Source organism: Mastigoproctus giganteus, chromosome 4 (assembly GCF_048544385.1).
Source record: "Mastigoproctus giganteus isolate SK-2022 chromosome 4, ASM4854438v1, whole genome shotgun sequence".
Taxonomy (NCBI): domain Eukaryota; kingdom Metazoa; phylum Arthropoda; class Arachnida; order Uropygi; family Thelyphonidae; genus Mastigoproctus; species Mastigoproctus giganteus.
Genome location: NC_143578.1, coordinates 206,634,792 through 206,656,939, shown reverse-complemented (window position 1 = coordinate 206,656,939; position 22,148 = coordinate 206,634,792). Strand labels below are relative to the sequence as shown.

The 22,148-nt window shown below is 36.2% G+C and overlaps 1 protein-coding gene across 2 annotated transcripts in view; it reads right to left on the bottom strand.

Annotated features, from left to right (window-relative positions):
- Positions 1-22,148, bottom strand: part of LOC150087345 (uncharacterized) — a 184,697-nt gene that overhangs the window by 11,184 nt on the left and 151,365 nt on the right. For both annotated transcript variants that reach the window (XM_090371145.1, XM_090371146.1), the window contains exon 3: positions 3,636-3,850. In XM_090371145.1, the coding sequence (XP_090227271.1) occupies positions 3,651-3,850 (200 nt within the window). In that variant the 3' untranslated portion in view covers positions 3,636-3,650. The remainder of the gene's footprint in view (positions 1-3,635; positions 3,851-22,148) is intronic.

The window sequence follows — 22,148 nt, the reverse complement described above, 5'->3', positions numbered from 1 at the left end:
ATGCTGTGTCTGAACTATTACTGCAGTCTTGTCTAGGTGATCCTGTATCACCTCTTTAACCAGTGACTCCATTATTTTCCCCAGAACAGAAGTTGAACTAACAGGTCTATGTCACCCTTTGTGAACTGGGAATACATTTGCACATCTCCAGTCCAGGGGACCTCACCTGACTCTAAGGATGCTCCTATAATTATGGCTAAAGGTTTGCTTACTTCTTTTGCTGCCTCCTTCAATATAACTGAATAGATTCCATCTGCCCCAGGTACCTTTTTTTTGTTTAACTTCAACAATTTATCCTCCACTTTGCTCTCAGTGATTACAAAATCACTTAGCTCCCTGTTCAAGTTTGTTAAAGTTCTGGCATTCCCCTCAAATAACTCCTCATGTGTGAATGTAGATGCAAAATACTCATTCAGTTTATCAGCTATTTGAGCAGAGTCATCAACAGTCTAATCATCTTTGTTAAGTGGACCAATCTGATTCATCCTCTTCCTTCTAGAATTTACATAAGTAAAGAACTCTGCTGTTTTTCTTTGCATCCTTTGCCAAAGATTTCTTGTAATCTGCCTAACCTCCATTGTGTCTTGATTACTGACTAGCTTATCTGCAACAGGCTTCTGTGTCACTTCATAATTTATATGCAGCCCATGCATTTTTCTTCCCCGCCACGGGCCTCATTAATTCATCCATTTAGGCCTGAACTTCTTAGTTGGTATGAAATTTGTCATGACTACTACTAATAATAACTGTTCAATGCAAGTACAGTAAACTTTGTGTAGTTTGCGGTTTATCTTGATCGTGAAGTTTCATCCTGAAAGTCACACACATACACAACACATCTTTTAAACGAATTCTGTAACAGTCCTTCCTTTGATTTTTTGCAGTGAAGCTTCCACAAGTGTAGTGAAATGTGTTATGTATATTTATACAAAGGGTTTACTAAATGTCTATGTAATGGGAGTAAAATGAATATAATTTTTGAGCTTTGATTTCACAAATTACCAAAGAACACATAATTAGCTAGACCACAAAACCACTGTTACAGGTAACCCTCCTATAACACGGTTGTTTGGTTCCTACAAAATCTCATGTTAAAACAAAACGGTATTATACGGGACTAAGAACCAGTACAAAAAGGAAGGTTACATTCTGAAAGCTAACAAAAATACACCATTTTTTTTATAACTATCGGAAATTTAATTTTTATAGTAGTAATATCTTAATGTTTTAACTTTATTTTTATAATAGTAGTAACTTTAATAACTGAACAATCATCTTACTTTACAAACTATGATACTTATATGTGAGATAATGTACGTTCATTTAATTTTCTTCATCGCTGTTAAGCACAGCGATGTATCTTCTGCTCTCTTTAAAAGTCACGAACTGCACTCTTCGAAGTAACAATTTTTTTATTGTCTCAACCCAGGGATCTCCAAACAAAATACATGTTTAAATGAAAATTAGAAAAATATTTTCCACTTAGCAAAATAAAAATAAATTTACACTTACATACATAGCTTACTTAATACGTACTGCAATACTACATACTAATTGATATTTATGTTACTCACTTTTTTTTTTCGGTTGTTAAATTTAAAACAGTAAAAATGATAAGCAATCCAATGATAAGATTTCCAACAAAGAACAAGGCAGGCACAAGTTGCAACAAACACGATACACACAAGTGAGATACGGAGTAATGAGTTTCTGAAAATTTATTTATGTCTTTTATATGATTGGATATTTCATGGAAGGGGAAACACATTTCACCATAATAATATGAAAACCCACAGAATTCCAGCTAACGGTACTACAGAAAATGCAAGAAGATAGAGTTTACTAACCGTTTATAATTGATTACACTAACAGGAAAGCCAAATAAACTGGAAACTGCAAACTGTTTTATGGTAGTAACATTTCTGGAAGTTACTCCAGAAATGTGCTTTAGAAAAATATTACAATGGCGCCAACTAGCGAGTCAACAGCAAGGATTCACAAAAAAGGAATGGAAATTGAAAATTACATCTAACATAATAGCAGGGTTTTCCCAGGACAAAAGCTCAAAAATACCATGTTATGTGAGATTTCCAGCAATTCTCAAACTGTGTTAGAGTGAATCCTTGTTGTCGAAGTACCATGTTATACATGGGTTGCCTGTAGTACATAGAATGCTTTGGGTATAATGTTGATGATCATTATTGATTTTCTGTATACACCTTCACAATCTTGTTTAATTATTTAATATTAATTATTTTAAAAATCAATCAAGGAGGTAACATTTTGTAAAATCTGGGCTGGGATTTGATCAGATGTCACTGTTAATGGCATCAGTTACCTGGAAATGTTATCTACACTAAGAAATCATAAGTTTGGAAATGTACACTATGGTAGTGAGACTGTGCTCCATAACATTTCAGAAGAAATGTCTGTGCAGTCTTAAAAATAGATAGCATATTGTGGGATAGTTGCTATATGTTATTCAAGAAGCAACTTGTGTATTTAATACAATGCAGGACATGTTGAACAAATTCAGTAATAACTAATAAATATTATTCTTGATAAAATGATTTCATTATTGCGATAAAGCATTGTAATAATAGCTGCCATTTTCCCTATTGAAGGTACTGCAACAATCAAAGTGGCCTTGCTCTGATCTAGTTTCCAACTTGCCCCAAATGTATTATATGAAGATACTATGTTAACAAAATGTCAATACAGCAGCAAGGGCCACTATAACCAGTTCAAATCAAGAAAACAGCCTCACACTGCTGCTGCTGAACTTCATTCTTGGTAATGCACTGCAATAAGTAACATTCTCCAAACATAAACTTGACCATCAAGACTGAACATTACATAGAACTGCTCATTGCTCCATGTAATCTCTTTCCAGAATCCATGAACATTGGGCAACACACCAACAGCATTTGGTGCTTGTGACTTAAGAACTGCAGCTTTCTCAGGAAAACCAAGACATGCAACTTTATACAGACAGTGCAACTTTATCAGGTTTAGCATGGATGATGTAACTATCTTCTTTGGAGGATGCCAGTTTCTATCCATTAACTTTCATTTTTTTTATGATGTTGGCCACTACCAGCTTTATAAGGCTTACAATATACCACAACTCATACTGACATCCACTGCCATTTGATTTTCTTGCATATTTTAATATGCATGCATGTCATGTCTGCACAGCCCTCTCATCCTTTCACTACTTTTGGGAGATGTCTGCATATCTGAATATTTTCAAAAAGACCATACATTAAGGCTCGTTATTCGTTCGTTATTTGGTTTTTAGGAGCATTAGCAACTAAGGCCATATTGCTCCGGGATATGCGGTGGTCATTCCTTGACCTTTCCGCATACTCCGTATTTGGTGGTGACGGGCTCGAACCCCGGTCTAATCAAGAAGCATGTGCTACGCACCCATACATTAAGGCACACTTGGACGAATTTATCAGGGCTTGCCAACATTTTCAACCAATTAAGCAAAAATTATTATTAAGTATAATTAACACTTTATTTTTTTTATTTGCTATTCATATTTATTTTACACTGTTGGTCAAAAAGGTTGGAAATGCTTAAATACCTCTAAGAATTAAAATTTAAATATAATAAAAAACTACACTCACTTGTTCCATATTGAGTCAAAACAGGATATCTGATGTACTGGATGCAGACCAGCTAGTAATATCTTCAGGATCAGCAGGTTTCAATACTTCTTCCATGGCTGGTGGTGAACTCTTTGGAAGTGGTGGAGGAGATGCCTCTCTGTGGAGCGAACGATATATACCCAATTCAAATGTTTCATCACTTAATAGGCTTGGAGTATAACTTGAAAGTCCACCTACATCAAAAATGAAGAAATTTGAATCCTAATTAACAAAAAATTAATTACTTTAAATCTTAAAAATGCTGTAAAACCATACTTCAATCAATAAATCAATCATGATGAATATGGGGGGGTTTGAAAAGTTTCCTCTACAATCTTATATAATTTTGGTTACAAAACAAAACACTTATAAAGTAATAAAAATTGAGGCCAGTCAATTTCCAAAGCATAGGACAATATACAGCAGTTTCCCAAACTCTGTTCCATGAAAAATCATCATTAAAAAAATAATAAAATAAATAAATTTTGCATAGCATACTTCCTTGTAGCATACACTTCTACCTCTTATATCAAAATTTTTAACATTTTTTCCCCCATTTATTAATATATGGGCATAAACTAATCAAATAGACCGTGGAATACTTTATTTTGGTGGGCTTTGAATAAAGAAGTATGCATAGAGGTAATGACATCTACGAAAAAGTAGCAATGTAATGATCCAATATGCCATTCGTATGCGATTTATCCTGGACTACACAGGCTGAGGGAGGAGGGGAAGTGAACCGATATCGTGCATTGTTCGGGTTGATGAAACAAAGTAGCCTTCTGCTGACATGTTTATGCAGTGCTGGTGGTGTGATGCAGGCTATCTTTGCAATTACGAGATTAGTTCTGTAGTAGTGCGGAAAACTAGCAAGCATAATTCACTTCCTTGTATAAATATTTTTTTTGATAATTATCAGTATTTTGAAATATTATTATTGAAATAAATCACCATGGATTTGTGGTTAAAAAAAAAGGAACTTTAAAACAAGAAGCCAGTACTTCTAGTATTGCAACTGTGGTTGATGAAAACAAACACAATATTGTCACACTTCAAAGTGAGGATGAATAATTGCAGCCTTTTGTTCCCCAAAAATCCAAAGTTTAAAAACAGGAACCAACTAATAAAAGACCAAAATGAAAGTATGATGACAGTTATTTGAATTTTGGCTTTACATGTGTTGGAAATAAAGATGCTCCTAATGTACAGTGCGTCATATGTAATAAAATATTAGCAAACAGTTCTTTGGATCCCGCTAAACTTGTGTTCTGCAACCGTGACTAAAAAAGTTTGGGAAACGCTGATATACAGGATATGCTTATATCCAGGATGTTTATAAAGTCCATACCTATTTTTAAAAATTAAAACTGAAAAATAAAGCATCATTAGAAAATTGTTCTACCAGAGGGTCATAATATTAAGATATTACAATATACATATAAAAAGGGGCAAAGTGAAAGTGGCCTTTTTACATTACTGTGTTGTCCTGTGTGAGGAAAGGACAAAGCACAAAAGATGCTGCTATAAACCTTGCTTTTTCATGAAAATATAACCAATTTTTATGGCTTTCTGCTTTTCAAGCTTATAAACATGCATTTCTGCTTCCACATTCAAGATTTGTTAAGATTACACGATTTGAAGAAACTTTTATGTAAATTTTTATGACAGACAACAAACTGGATATCTTTAGTTTGACCAGAAATTGTAGAGAGAGCTGATCTCTACAATTTCTGGCTCCCAGTGCTCAGCATTTCTAGTGCACATACTGCCCTCTAGAAGTGTTGATATTCATTGTTAAGTGTTGATATCAGGAAGGTTCTTTGTTTTTATGTACACTAATATTCCTATAATATAAGGATGCAATAAATCAACATCAATAAATCATTGATGTTGAATAAAACAAACATTTTTGTTTTGCAAGTGTGTTTTGGATTGACTGATACTTATCATTTACATTTGGCTCTTAAATTGGCATATCACTTTCAAGATGATGTTGTTATTTGGTTTTTAGGAGCATTAGCAACTAAGGCCATATTGCTCAGGGAATATGCGGTGGGCATTCCCTGACCTTTCTGCATCTGTATTTGGTGGTGACGGGCTCGAACCCCGGTCTAATCAAGAAGCGTGTGCTATGCACTGCTGCTCCTTCCCACCTGGCTACGGAGGTGCCCACTTTCAAGAGCCTACTCTCTTCTCCAAATGTTGTGTGGTGCAGCTTTACCATTTTATTTATCCTTTGGCTTTTTTTTTTTTTTTTTAGAAGAGGAGAATATATCAGATTTATGAGAGCACTAATGCCTTTAAGATATAAGCCTCTGGTATGGTGGGCTGCTACATCACTCAACCAGTTTCTATTCTACTATGCAAAGTATTTGCACCTGATAAAATAACCTATAAGAATTTCTTCAATGCTTCCACATTCATTGAACTTGATTCCTGCATCTGACTGGGGATATTTGAAAGGCCATGATTACAGGGGTAACCCTGTTTCTATAAAGAAGAACATGTGACCATGCAGTTTCTGCCATATTTACGGAATTACTGCAGGTAAGTGTGCACAATGTTATTTCTCATCTGCTTAAAGGCAAAATGAACCTACGAACATTTTTTATGTACTTATAATGGCAATATATTTTAAAACCACCCTAAGAGAATTCATTTTTATGTTTAAAGTAGTTCAATTCTCAAGGTGTGTCTGTGATTCTCTTAGATGTTTGATTCATATGTTTATTGTATTATGTAAAATTAAGAAACAAATTTATATTACAAAGGGTTGGTTTGTGGGAGAAGGGGGGTAAGGCTTTCATTACATGCCAGTGAGTGGCCAAAGTTCAGTTGTCAGTGTTCTGTGGGATGCAAAAAAAAAAAAAAAAAATTTTACATAATTTGCATTGTAATGTGTTTGACATCACTTAGCTCTTAATATTAATGAATAACTTAAATTATTTATTATCACTACATTGTATGCAGTGAATGATTAATTAATTAAATATTGTTTATTATGGAGGTGTGTGTGCACATACACAAAACTGTATTACATCCCTGGAAATTCTGAATTTATCTTGAAAAAGAAAATTCGTGCAGGTTTGGACTACCATATTTTCAAATCTCAAAACTGGGACAAACTAATTCCCCAGCACACAGAAAAAAAAATATCAATAACTTTGCTAAATTTTATAAAAAGTTGTTTATTTTCAATATATATTATGGATATACAACAACAAAATAAAATAAAATAAAATAAAAAACATTCAGTAATAAATATATAAAATTCAAGAAAAACAATCAAATTGCCTATTACATTTTATTGTTTTACAGTTCTCTCCCTCACATGTGTTGACATATTTCCTGAACCACGTACAAGAAAAATCAACAATTTTGATTTCATTTGTTGGCAAACTTCCATGAAACTAAAAATTCAGCCATTGCTAGAAGAATGCTGTTAATTTAGAAAATGATTGATGTAACTGATGATGTGTCAATCATTAAAAGTTGAAAGCAGGATTTTTGCTGTCCTTAGTATAAAGCTGGATTGGATGTGGGATTTATATTTGTACATCAGGACAGTGTCAGTAACCCTAATGGGCAGAGACCAGAATTTGTTGGAATAAACTTCCAGTTGGAGTTGTGCAGGTGGGTGGTTCGAAAAAATTTATGGGCGGATTGGACACAAATTATTGGAGAAGATGTACAAATACCATGGATATATTTTTTTTGTTATCTGTTGCTGTATAAGCTTGCTTCCTTTAATCACTTACCACCATTAATACTAATTGACAGGTTGGGGGGGGGTGATTTAAGTTTGCAATATTTTAAAACCATTTCAAGAGAAATAAGTTGAAAGAGAACTAGCAGTTAAACTACAAATTGGAAATGTAAAATATCCTGTCTTTGCTCATTTTATTGTTACACTGTTTAGCAACAAAATTTAATGTAAACTGTTGATGTTTAGGTAGAGCTGTTTTATTTTCACAAGAAAATTAGTCTAATCAAAAATTTAATGGAGTTTTGATGAAATTTCAATGGACAGATAAGCATACAGTTTCTGCACTTAACTGTATGAAGTTCCATTACATTTTACATTAGCACTTCTATTATTATTATTCATAGCCATATGGTGCAAGGAAGCCTGAGGCTTATGCTGCACCAGCCAAAAAAAAAAAAAAAAAAAATTCCACAGAGAGAGAGAGAGAGAGAGAGAGAGAAAAAGAGAAAAGTAGACTGGAATCACCAAGAAAGAGAAGAATGATGATATCCAGCTCAGGACCCTGGGTGTGCCAAGCCCATACTCACTGGATGAAAATGAACCAATTAAAATGTTTTTTTTTTGTTTTTTTTCTTTGTGCTAATTTTTATTGTGGACGTCTGTATTTTTAAGGATACCGTCTAGCAAGCCTTATCTACTTTGAAGTAAATAGGCTTGCTGGTTGGTATCCATAAAAAAAAAAAGAAAAGGAAAACTGGATAGTTATATAGGGGTTGTGGTTTTTTTTTTTTTTTATTATTATTTTTTAGGTAACCCTAAATAACATTGGCATGAATAATTGTGCTTATATGTATACAAACAAGAATTGCAATTTTGTGATCTAATAATCAGAAAATAAAAAAATATATATCAATTCAGTTTTTACGAAAAAATGCGGATTTTTACCAATAGATGGCGACATCTTTAAGTTCACACCTAGATACAGTATAAGGAACTGGGAACACGGCGCTGTTAAGTTGGCAAAAGGATGGCAACCTTGACTTTCAAGACAGAAAAACTACGAGATATACACCCATTGATGAAGTTAAATTGCGTAGGCGCATTGCATAATCTCCGAAACAAAATATTGGATTGCTTTTTCCCAATGGTTGAAGCACACAAGTAAATTTACTTATAGGTAACGTTTAAGAATTAACAATCCAAAAATTTTGAAAATTACTGCATTCAGTGTGGGCTAAAATGTTTGCTCGACAACCGTGCAAAAATAACATTTTTTTTTTTTTTTTTCAAGTAGGAATAGTAATCTTCCCTTCATTTTATATTTAAGTTATTTACTCTATTCTTTCTTTAATATTTACTAGGGGGCTGCGCTCGCTTCTTTTGATAAAATAAAATACAGAAACTTTCGACACTGTGTGTGTCTCTTCCTCAGCTTTGAATACATAAATACCTTACGATATCTATATAATATCGGTGTAGATACACCATAGACAATGTTTATCTAACACGACCACGCGGTACCATCCTTGATTTCCATATTTAACGTATTTATTTAAATAAACTAAATGCAACAAGGTATAATATTTTAAGATTCTATATCTATATAATATCTGTGTAGATACACCATAGACAACTCTTAAAGAAAAACTATGATCGTAGTGTGAAAAACACCCACCCATCAAAAGCCAACTAGCTTTGAAACTGTCCGCCTGTTTTGTGGCGCCCACAGAGAATAAATAACAATAGTCTTCTCTATTAGTGAAGCGTTCTTATTCGGGGTAGTGCAATACTTGGTAACTCGTGAAGGATGAGCACAATATGAGATACAGATGAAATGATGCCTTTCACACTACGATCGTAGTTTTTCTTTAAAGAGAAGCTTGTTTTACCACAGTAAAACAAGCTTCTGTTTTCACGTAACCCGCATCCCTCTTCTCCCATTGGCTGAATAAATATCATTAGGAGGAAAATTAATGTATAGAAAGATGTTAAAGTGCCTTTATTTCAGAGACGAAACTACAAATTCTACCCCATTTCCCCCTTTTTTTCTCTTTAACACATACTGGGAATGATTTAGAAAAAAAAAAAAAAAAAACAGATTTCTTCGTTTGACTAGCCGCAATGTGTTAATTTCTTCAAAAATTATGTCAGGTTTTACATTTTATTACACATATTTCCTCTTAAGTAAAAGAGATAGAATTTGTTTGGTAATTACTATACATAGCTAATAACGTAACTTTTACTTTATGTAATGTCTCCATCAGTTACGTGATAGTTATTTGTTGTTGTTCAGATGCACTGCACTATAAGAGGTTCAGTCAATAATTTATAAAATGTGAGTGTGTAAAAATGTGCATGTAAGGCATTTTGTTTATTAACATTTTAGGGAAATGGTAAATTCATTGATATCACTTCTCTTGCGATATAAGCTTCAAATATGAAACCACGTGATAATCATGGTCACTTGAATAAAGATAAGCAAATAACAGAAGGGAGCAATTATTGCAAAAATTGGAGTATCGGTAATTATTTACTCTAACTCAATGACATCCATACACCGAAATATACAGTGAAAAATAAATAACCTACAAAAGAATATGCAAAGCTTGGAAATGATGTGGAATGTGCTGGGAGGCCAAATCTGATTAGAAAATACGCAGGCGTTGTTCGTTCTTTTCGTACAAACCATATTTCATTTTAGTTTTGTCTTCAATTTGTTTGAGGATCAGATGCTTCCATGCATCCAATCCGCAGACAAATAACCTCGTGCGGTAATATGCATATCCTAAATGCGACACCTCCTCTAATTCCTCCACACAACACTGCTCAGGCTCCTTGAAGATGCCCTATTGACCATATTATGGTTCAAGTATGACTAGATCTAACCATACTTTGGTCACCAATTGCGCACAAGTGAGCTGTGTTGTTCAAGTGCAAAAACAATGAGTCTTAGGGCACAAAATTATGTACTTGTGGGGGAAGAAGAATCATCTTTAGCCCATTAACTATTATTTTGTGTAAATACATTTGGAATTAGGTAATGTGCTGGGAGGCCAAATCTGATTAGAAAATACGCATGCATCCAATCCTTGCACTACCCCGAATTGTGTAGTGCAAGGATTGGATGCATTGTGGGCATTGATGATTAAGTACTGACTTAATTTATTTATTAGGCATGCTGTTGTCTACATATTATCTGTAGTAATTTCAGTATAGAAAGGCATTTAAGAAAAATCTAGCTTCAATCATTTCACTTTTAAAAATAAGAGATTCATTATCTACTAAGCACACATTAATATACTGCTTTAATTGTTTGAGCTGTTTTTAATTTTATGCCAACTTATTTTTCACGATGAGTGTAATTGAGCAGTCACCACACACGCACAAACTTAACAATCCTAACAAAACGTTGCGTTAAGTCACTTGAAATATTTCTTTACTTGAGCTATATATATATCCAAAAACATGATAAAGACGAAGTCATAATATATAAACATGTGACAGGAATTTTTAGAGGTCAACTTTCATCTCACCATCAAGTAATATTAAAAATAAATTTTCTGTTTATACTCCGAGACCACCAGGGGGTCAGGAGTTCACAAGTGATAGAGGGAATACAAGAAATAGCACCGTATTTGGCAGCCACGCATTCATACATGCGAATTCACCAAACTGGGTTAAATCACTTATATGTATCAACAAGCTCATCCAAGAACGTAGTTGCTATGTTTTTCTGGCCGAACTTTTTTGTTGAAGGGAATACAGCATATTTTCACATCATATAGCCCTACTTTTCCCCCCTCCAGGGTTCCTGGTACACCAATGTCTCGTCATCTATGACAATTCTGTCCAGTTGGTTACTTTCTTGACTGTCGTACCGCGTGTGTTTAATGGGGGATGCTAGCGTGTTTTTGTGAAATTCTTTAACATGTTCTGAATCTCATCAAGCACACAACTTCAGAAACCAGAGTCTGTCATCAATGCATCTCATCTGAACTATCTGCTCAATGTTGTGATCAATGGGGCGCTTGTTCAGGGTTGTCCGCTCCTTAGTTCTATTGCATTAAAAACAGATTGATTTTTAAAGGACTACTGGACGTTACAATGGTTCAGAAGTACTAACACTGAGCAGTTTCCGATCAATTGATTTGAGCTTAGTCACCTCTCTGGCATGCAGAAATCGGGCAACTGCTCGCACTTCATTTATCCAATGCAAAGATGTACGTCTTGTAACAAGAAAAGAAACATTATATATGTGCCATTATTTGGTTTTTAGGAGCATTAACAACTAAGGCCATATTTCTTCGGGGATATGCGGTGATCATTCCCTGACCTTTCCGCATCCTCCGTATTTGGTGGTCACGGGCTCGAACCCCGGTCTAATCAAGAAGGGTGTGCTACGCACTGCTGCTTCTGCCCACCTGGCTACGGAGGCGCCATTATTCATGTACGCGTTTCACTATTGAAAAGACATGGTTTCTTCTCCAAAACATCTATTACTTTTCAGACAGTCTTCTTGGGGGAAGTTCCTAGGGAATGTGGCGCCCAGATGAAAATTGCAATTTGGTACCCCCTTTAAAATTTTTTTCATGCGTAATGTAATTTTCAGGTTCCCCCTGAACGTTGTCACCCGGGTGCAGCGCACCCCTGGCATCCTCGGTACGGCTCGCCCCTGGCCCTCGTAAACAAAGTTCCCGCAAGGCCATAATTATGGTTCTCCTATGTCTCATGTAGAGACTTAGAAGAATAAGACCTACTATGATAAAGAAGTGACGGGGGGGGGGGGAGTTAGCCCATGTGCTACATAAATACTAACAATTCCAATGTGAAACTAATATCTATTACTTGCGTAAATAAATCAAACGACTAACTTAATACACCCAAGAAAAAACAATTTCACACTTCCGTATCCTCGCTATCTCCATGCTTACAGTGGCAACAACTAGGTAAACTTTAAGGGATAAACAGTAATTTTGAACGCATTTCGCCGTATGCAACTTAGCAAAATAATGAAATATTTCACGCACTCACTCACTAATGGACATATAAAAACCAGCTTTATCAGGTCTTCCTGCTATCAAGATAGATATGACCTTGTGCTGACCTAAGTGGCGCTAGTGCAGGCAGTTTCCTTGAAGGAAGTTGCTCGGGTGGCTTTGTCATAGCCTATTGAGGAAATGAATGACTGCATTTCAAAGACATCAGAATAGCAGCTAAAGAATGCAGAAACCTTTTCGCATTATATTTGTGGTGGGTGTTCACTGGCAAGGCAGACAAAAAATTCATAAAGAAAAAAAAAAAAGTTTGCTGAGCGCAATCAGAGCAATGCACTGATCAATGCAGAAGATAAATCTTATTTTTTAATACGGTGCTTACACTGGCACGTCATGGATGTTCATCTAAAATGCAATATCAACGAACCGTTCGAAACAAACAAGCTCAAAGGAAAATAATACGGAAGCTTAAATCCATATCGGGGCATCTTTTATAACTTCTAGTATGCCGTTTATAAAACTACAAAACCATGAAAATCAAAAAACGTTAATGTGTGCTAGTCTTCAAATGGCTTTTATATTCTTGTTACAAGTAAAGATTGATGGATAATCAGGGTTACCGAACAAGTACCGAATTCACTTATCTCTCAAGCTACATAAATATTGCGTGGTGAAATCCTATCACACAACTGATTTGATAAAGATGTTTAACGAAAGTTTTTAATCATAAAGATAATTCTATATCAATTCCTCGTTTCTTCCGGTATTAGAATAAGTATATATAACCTGATGTCCCTACCATATATAATCTTTCCTATTTTGTTGAAACCAATTTAAAAAAAAAAAGGAATAAATAAAGAATAAAGATTTATAATTCACTTTCAGGTTCATTGATGGTAGGTTTAAGACAACCCAAGTCTGCTGTCCAAGAGAGAATTTAAAGGCCGCCGTAGCCTAGTGGTCAGGCGCGCGGGTGCATAAGTACACGTGCCTTGAGTAACCGGGGTTCAAGCCCGTGACTGCTGAATACGGTGCTGTTTCTTGTATGCAGTCTATCTTGTGAACTCCTCTGACCGTTTGGTCGCCCGGAGTATAAACAGAAAAGTTAAAAGTTAATAGCCTTGAGAACACTAAAAATTGACCAGGAAATTTAAGTGTTTAATATGATAGTAAGACTCATTAACCACCTCAGGTTAATAAGATCCTCACAGAGTATAAAAGGCGCCTCCGTAGCCATGTGGGCAGGAGCGGCAGTGCGTAGCACAGGCTTCTTGATTAGACCGGGGTTGGAGTCCGTGACCACCAAATACGGAGGATGCGGAAAGGTCAGGGAATGACCACCCCATATCCCCGGAGCAATATGGCCTTTGTTGCTAATGCATACTCCTAAAAATCAAATAACAACAACAGAGTATCGATTAGCTTAATAGACAAAAGCAGATTTTTCAACTCGGGATTCTGTATAGAAATAATACTACGTGATTACGAATTATTTCCAGATTTTAAATATTTATTAGGGAAAAAAGATTAAGAGAAAAAAAAATAAAAGTATATTTTTTCTCTCAACTTCAACGTGTATTGCTTTTGTAGTTCTGCAGAATTAAAGTGGATTGGTTATAGATCATTCCTGCCACACTGCGTAACTTTTTCAGATATCCTCATCTCTTTACTTTAAAATTTTCAAAAGTTGTTAGCAGTGGTGAAACAAAAACTTCATTTCTGGCAGAGTCTCTTTTGGTAATGAGAGGTATTATTTAACAAAGGTTATGGTTACTTATTAGAATGGGAATTCTACCACGAGATAATCCATCTCGGCATATTAGGTTGGTAATACGCAAAGAAGGGTTCTCACCTTTGTCTTCAAGTAATCGTGTTTACGGAGGAGTCAGTCCTCCATGTAATTATTATTCCGTTGAAATCACTAGCGTAGCTACCCTTTTTCGGGACAGGAGGCAAAGAACATGTTCGGACCCCTACTTAATTAATGAAAATTGCAAAAACAGGAGACAGCCAAAGACTCCTTAGTTGTTAATGCTCCTAAAAACCAAATAACAACAACAACCTGTTTGGAAAAGAACGAATGCTGTGCTATGTTCCGTTTCCTTCTCCTCAAAGAGCTTCAGACTGAGTTATCCTCTATATTCACTTTGTTGTTGACGATGTCTTCTTTATATTGGCCTTTGGGAACAAGAAATAGCGTGTAATGGTAGTGAACGGTTTTTTTAAATTTTATTATCATTATTATTATTATGAGAACCCCAAGCACAAGAGGTAAAAGAACCTATAGTACTTAATACCACGAATGGGTTGAAGGTTGAGAAGCTGAAAAGGATATCTGTTGACATTAGACTTGAATTGCTGCAGATTGTAATTTTGAGAAAATACGTATGAAGGGAGGTTGTTCCAGAAAACGGAAGTTGAATGACGAAGAAAAGTTGATTCTGTGAGTTTGAGTTGGACGGTAAAAGGATGCTGACTGGTTGCGGCACGTGTTCGGATGGTGTGGAAGAGAGCAGGAATTACAGAAGCCGATTCAGAAGAACAGTACCCATGGAAGTATTTACAGAAAAGGCATCTAGCAGAAACAGAACGTCTATGAGTCAGAGAGTGGAGAGGCTTTGTTAGGAATGAGTCATTAATTAATCTAACTGCTCTCTTTTAAATGCAATCTAGAAGCTTGAGAGAGATTTTAAAAGGCACCACCCCAGATGTCGGAACAATATTCCATGGCAGGGCGGATTTGCGATTTGTACAGAGTGAATGTTTCTTTAGACGAAAATGACCATTTTCAAGTTTAAATTCCACTTCACGCTCTCGAACATGCAGGGCGCTCTCCCTAACAGTTGACTTGGGAGGAGAAAAGACTAATCTAGTGGTCCTTAGCACCGATCGAGCACAAGCAAGAGTTTCCGGACAGACCATATATGAATGCTCGTACTTTTCAAGCATTTAAAGAGTCAAAGGATTTGGAATACAAAGCCGTACTGTGGAATACAGGTTGTTGTTTGTTTGGTTTTTAGGAGCATTAGCAACTAAGGCCATATTGCTCCGGGGAGATATGCGGTGGTCATTGCCTGACCTTTCCGCATCCTCCGTATTTGGTGGTCACGGGCTCGAACCCGGTCTAATCAAGAAGCGTGTGCTACGCACTGCTGCTCCTGTCCACCTGGCTACGGCTACTCAGCTGTGATAAAATTAGACGTCAAGAAATGAAACAAAGATGAAATATCTCATTTGGAATAAGATTTCCATTCCGATGCAGATGTTTTGCGGGTTTTAATACTGCCAGGTCCGCCACCGAAAGTGTGGGGGGGGGGACGGTGGTCGTTTCGGCATGGCTGTTGGAGTATTAGGGGACATTGAGAGTCTCCTGTGGAAGGGGGAGGGCGGAATAGTAACTTCCGCCATTATCACAGGACGAGTTATGTCTTACGAGGTGTTATCATGATCGGTATTTACCCAATAGCAGTCTTATAGTACTATTCTGATGCGTGGTTGGGCTCATTACTCGCCAAACAATTTACATGTGCTTGGAAGTGGGCACCGAGGCTACCAAGAACGCTACCCAAATCTCAGCCATCCTGACTCCTTCATGAGGGTACGGGCATGGGTTTTCTTCACGCGAACCCTTTAGCTAATTGATTCTGGGCGAGGCACCTAGGGACCCTCTGTCTTGTGGAAGAAAGGGGAAATTGATGTGTCGGAACTGAACCTCTCCTCTTCTCGACCCCATCAGGATCCTCTTTCCAATTTTCATAAGTCGGAGCATGCGGAAAACATTTTTTTCCTTTTCTTTTCGGCACTATAAGATGTCAGTGTATTTGTGTCTGCAAACTGCACGTATGGTCAGTTTGCTTGTTTATACCGAATAAAAAAAATAATTTTCGGGGGGGGGGGGGTGCGCGTAACCACGCAACCCTCGCCTGAGAGGGGCTAACCACTATGGTGGTTACGAATTGATGATTAGTACGACGTTAGCCAGAAGCGTTGCAGCATCAATTGGGAGGTCACTTCGCTTGTACAGGTACCCACATCGAGGGTAAGGCAAAAAAGGGTAACTAACTATGTACTTAATTATTAATTAAGAATTAATTTTATAACGAGATTAAAAATCCTATCTCGAAATTCTTACACTGAATCGTTTAAACTGAACTACTAAAACTACGTTTAAAATAATGACAGACGGGTGGCCATTTATTATATCATTAATTTAAGAAAAACCATTTTTATACAATTATAAGAGAGATACGGTTGTTGGTGATAAGTTGTAAAGTGGAACTTCGGTGGAAACGTTTGAAAAGCATCTATGCAGTTGATATTTGTAATATACTTTTACCTACATTAAGTGGATGAGAATATGATCCTTGTGATGCAATAAGACACTTGACAGTTTTTTTGTTTTTTTTTTGTGTTGGGGGTAAAGTAATAAAGACTGCATTGTGTTGTGGGCACGATAAAGTTTATTCTATGTGTTATTACTCCTAGCTATGCATTTTCAATAAGAGAGTTGAGAGAAAATACATATGAGTATTTGTAGTTTAATAACATTATTTAACATATTCCATCTTTAGTTATAAATCAATTACGGCGTAACAATCGATATCATTTAATCAAAAAAAAAAAAAACCCCGGTAAGAAAAGGAAAAACAAATTGCAACATATAAAAAATGCATCAGTAGAATCGGTACTCAACAATATTTTAATTACACTGAATAGGCACTTAATTAGTGCCATCAACCCTTTCATGAAATGGAGCCCTCCTTCACGAAATAACAGTACAAAAAAATTTAAGTGACTTTGACCGTGGTATGGTAATCGGAGTCAGATGCAACGGTATAAGCATCTAGGAAACTGCAACCCTACTGGGATTTTCACGTGTGACTTTGTCTCGGGTGTATCGAGATTGATCCAATAACAATATAACTCCGGCCAACGGTGATGCTCTAGTCCAGTGGTGTCCAACCTACCGCCCGAGGGCCGGATATGGCCCGCACATTATTTATACGGCCCGCGCGGAAAGTGAACTGAGACAGCATTTTAAATTTTGATAATTATAAAAAAAAAATTCTCATTAAATGTATTGTACTTAACATTTTCGAATATTTTCAATTTTAGGTGTATCATTATATTTATTTATTCACCTTAATATTGAAAAGCAGTAATCCTTTTCAGGTTATAAATTTTCTGAAGTGAGCATTTAAAAGCAAATGTAAGAGGTATTGTTTAAAAAAATAAAAGTAAGTCATATTTTTATAATTTTTATAAAATCTAAAGCACTGACACAGATTTATTGCACATAAGCGTTGGGAATTTGCATTTTTTATATATAGACTGAAAATAAAAAGCGGTAACATGAAAACAGAAACTTCCTTTTACATGTAAAGGAAAAGGGAACACACTGATTTTTCTCGAATCACCCAGTGCGACCCGCGAAACAAATCTGACTGAATATGGCCCCTGTAAGGGAAAAGGTCGTACACCACTGCCTGTCTAGTCGGAAACCTCGTGCTGCTAAAGGCCAATGCAGTCTACCAAGACTTCTGCAGGGCTAACACAAAGGTTACAGGTCAGTCAAATAACAACCCACACAGTGGTAATCAAAGAAGCATTTCAGAAATCATAACTCCTTATGTTTTGTCACGAATGGAGTATTACAGCGGACAAACGAACTAGTTTGAACTCCTTTTAGCAAAAAACAAGCAGATAGCGTTACAATGGGCTCAGAAAAACTAATACTTGGTAGTAGAGGACTGGAAAAAACGTTTAGTCTAACGAATCTCGGTTCCGACTGTTTCAAGCTGATGGGAGGGCCACAACATGGCGAAAATAAACATGAGTTCATGAACCTATCCTGTTATTCAAAAATACTGTACAGGCTAGTGTGGTGTAATGGTGCGGAGAATGTTTTCATGGTGCACATTTGACCGCTTGATACTCGTAAAACAACATTAGAATGCAACAGATTATCTAGAAATTGTTTCCAACCAGGTACATCCCTTTATGCAGTATATCCATCTGCAAATGGGTTGTTCCAGGGACCTGAGAGTGAATAAAGACTACTGTGGCTGACTCTCCAGTCACCAGATCTTAATCCAATTGGGCATCTTTGGGATGAGGTGAAATGAACTCTTCGGAGTACAGCTCTGCAACATCTGTTATAAACAGCAGAGTCAAAAAGGGGTCCAACGCCCCCTGTGACACACTTGCGACACTTCAAGTCCATACCACGGCGAATACAGACTGCTCTGAGGGCTTACTCGCTATTATTTAGTTTTATCTAATAAATTAGCCGATCAGTGTATATAATTAAAATAATAATATAAAGAATACAAGGCTCATACATTGCAGCGACCGCAAGCCTGTGTACCAAAAAATGCTAACACAAAGTTTAACAATTTTCGCGTGCCATACGGGGGGGGGGGGAGGACTAAAATTAATAAATCGTTTTTATTGATATTATAAAAATTGATATGAAACTTCGTTGCTGCATAATTTTGCACAGATTACACATGATTTTCATCGGTAGACGTGGCTGACAGAACACAAAACAAATTTACTATCAAATAAAAAGTTTATTTTTTATAATATAAATTATTTATGAGTAACCGCGTGCTCGTATATTTTTATTTATGCGTACCCCTCACGGGACGTGTGCCACTGCTTCGCTTGCCTCCACATTCAGCAGTGACTAACCTATGGTTTTTGGCAATAGGATCGTTGACAGCAATGTAAGATGGGTATGTTTCGTTTTGTTTTTCAAATAATTTTGAAAAACAACATTATTTGCGCCCTTCTGTTGTTCAGCTCTTCTGATGGCCAACCTGATATCTTTCGAGCTCACTGAGTGGTGATACCTTCTAGATTCTACAGACTGGATGCAAGTTGCACCTTGATTTTCAAGGAAGTATCTAGCGAAGTAGATTCTCCACAACTGCATTCATAAAGAGAGAATTTCAGTGCACCACTGAACTTTCTAAAACTCTTTCACAGAATTTATCAGCACTGTTCATCGAACCAGACTCCATGTTGCATTAAGTAGTTATTTCATGTGGTTTAGTTCACTACCAAACGTGATATACCACAAATTCCTGTGATCTCAGGACTATGTTTTATCTACAAGACAAAGAATTTTCAATAAGGAAACACGGTAGTTCTATTTGCAATATTCCTGGTTAGAGAATTCCCGTTTATCATTTTCTAGAAACGAAAGATTTGGTATGCCCGATTTCCATATTCCTTCCACTGTGCGAAACCACTTATTACTTTTAAACGGTTTTACTGGAGTTATTTCCTTTTATGTTTCGTTTTCTTTAAATCAAAAAGAAAAAAACCTTCAATATTTTGCTATTTTATGAACAAGTTATGAAGTGGATGGTTATTTAATAAACATAATGGATAACTTATTGAATAATTAGTAAGTCTGAATCCAGCAAATTATTGCACGATAAAAAACAAAGAGCTTGCTTTTTTCGTGTATACGAAAACCTGGACCATCTGCTTGCTGGTGTTTAGTTTCTCAGTTTCTAAGAAATTGTATTCTACATAGTTCATTTCTGCCCCAAATGCCAACTTGACCTGCACCCTCGTGATAATCACTTCGACGGCCATGCCGTTTCTCACGAACCAGGAGACACTGAATCCGATTTGTCTTGAAGTAATATGCTCCTCATGCCAGAAAATATATACTAGATACATACCACGAACTAGTTAGTGATTTGACCTTCAACGACCCACAGCTCATGATTATTATATTTTAATGTTCCTGGCCATGCCAGCCATAATTATTTATTCATTTTAAGGATATGTTATCCAAGGTTGATAAGCATTAATTAAAATTTCAATTAAAACGTAGCAACCACATATGCAATCAACATATACCATAAGTGCAATACAGAATTCATAACTTGAACCTTTAGGTACTGATGAAGAATAGGGACAACACAGCGCTGTAAAAATATTAATATAAAAATGCGCGTATGTCGTGTAACACGGTAATTAATTAAAAAGATATCAGGTGGTTTTAGCAAACGCAATGCGGTCTATCTTTATAAGCGAAGCGCTAGAAGAGTCATAAAAACATGGATTTGTGCTCAGAATTTCCAAAAGTGCTTTACAATCAATGAAGGATGGATACCAAGGTAATCAGAGAGCAGCGTGTCCTTCGTGCCACGCAACAGTCAAGTTGATGTTAACCACGTGTGGGACCAGAACTCATTGGTAGTACGCGGTAACCGGTACAAATATGCAGAGACAACTTTTACTTGCTGATGTGGCCATGATATATCGGAGATTAGTAGCACGCTTTCCTAACAGAATTAGCCAAAGCCCATTTAACAGAAGTGGAAATTCTTACCTACCGGTACTCTGTGATAAAGGAGTAAGCGTCCAAATATTACACTAACCTACCGTGCAAATTATATATATATATAGTTTTTTTAATTATTTATTTATTTATTATTATTATTTATTTATTTTATTATTATTTTTTTTTTTTCAATTGGAAAACTGCGAATAAAACCACACCATTACTGAAAACTAAAGTGGCTTGCTTCGAGTACCTTGAAAATGTTCTCGGCTGTGAATTAAATCAGCGTTTACTGATGAACACGACCCGTAAAGATGCACGATTACCTATCTCCGTCACGGTTGACGGTTATTTATCTTTATCTTTTTGAACAGCAGATGACCTATGACCTGACTTTATCTTTGACCTCATCCATTCGCCCCACCCCCAAAACTAACAATTTAACCACTGAAGTGGTTAAATTGTTAGTTTTGGGGGTGGGGCGAATGGATGAGGTCACTATAGGGAGCTTACCTGAAACTTTGCACGTTAGTAGAATGTACTAATTTCATCTGTTAAGTCATAGTGACTCTTTGAGAGCCTTTCTAACAACCCGGTTTTTTTTTTTTTTTAGTTTATTTTCCTCTTTTTTTTTTTGTTTAAAATGATTTAATAAATTCTTCTGCAATAAACACAAAAACTGATACTATTATGACGCACAGCATTTAATAAAACTATCCGGCAAAGGGATCCCGATCCGCACCAATTTACTTACCTTACAACCAAGTAATCAGATTCCTATTGATATTGCGTCATACTTTCTTGCAAAGTAATATAAATTTAGCTCAAATGTACAGCAATATATTGAGTGGTTACCTTAACCGGGCCTGGTTTATACGTTCATCTGCCGTGTACTGTAGTTACTAGTTTTAAGATATGATTATAATAAAAACAATTCGGAAAGAGTTCAAAGTCGCACCCGCGTTGAATCCATACTGCTCGCCAACTGGATTTAAATTTATTACCAGTTGTATAATAAGAGATGGTGATAAATTTTAAAACCCCACAAAGGAAGTAAAGCATTGCAACCGAGCGCCGATCTACGCCTCCCATATCACACCTCTCCTTTGTACGGGCCTCTCCTAAGATATAGAGAAGTGTTGAGCTTTAGCATCCGCAATCAGTAATTTAAGTTAGGCATTCCACCAGCGTTTGAGCTAAGCAATTTTCATCAAAGACAAAAACCTGCAACATAACACGTTCTCAACGAATAGTCTACTTAATACAATACTGTGGTTTCGCAAGCATTTATTTTCAGCATTACATAGTGGTCATCGCGAAAATGACAAACAGGATAAGATTACGGCTACTACTCTAAATCCCAGACAACCAACACGAACGCAGTAAAACTCCCTCCAACAGTCATGAGGCTATCTTCGTGCAGCTGACCGTGGTAAACATTTAATTTGATATCGGCGTTCCAAAACTTAAAATGAGCACGTGAC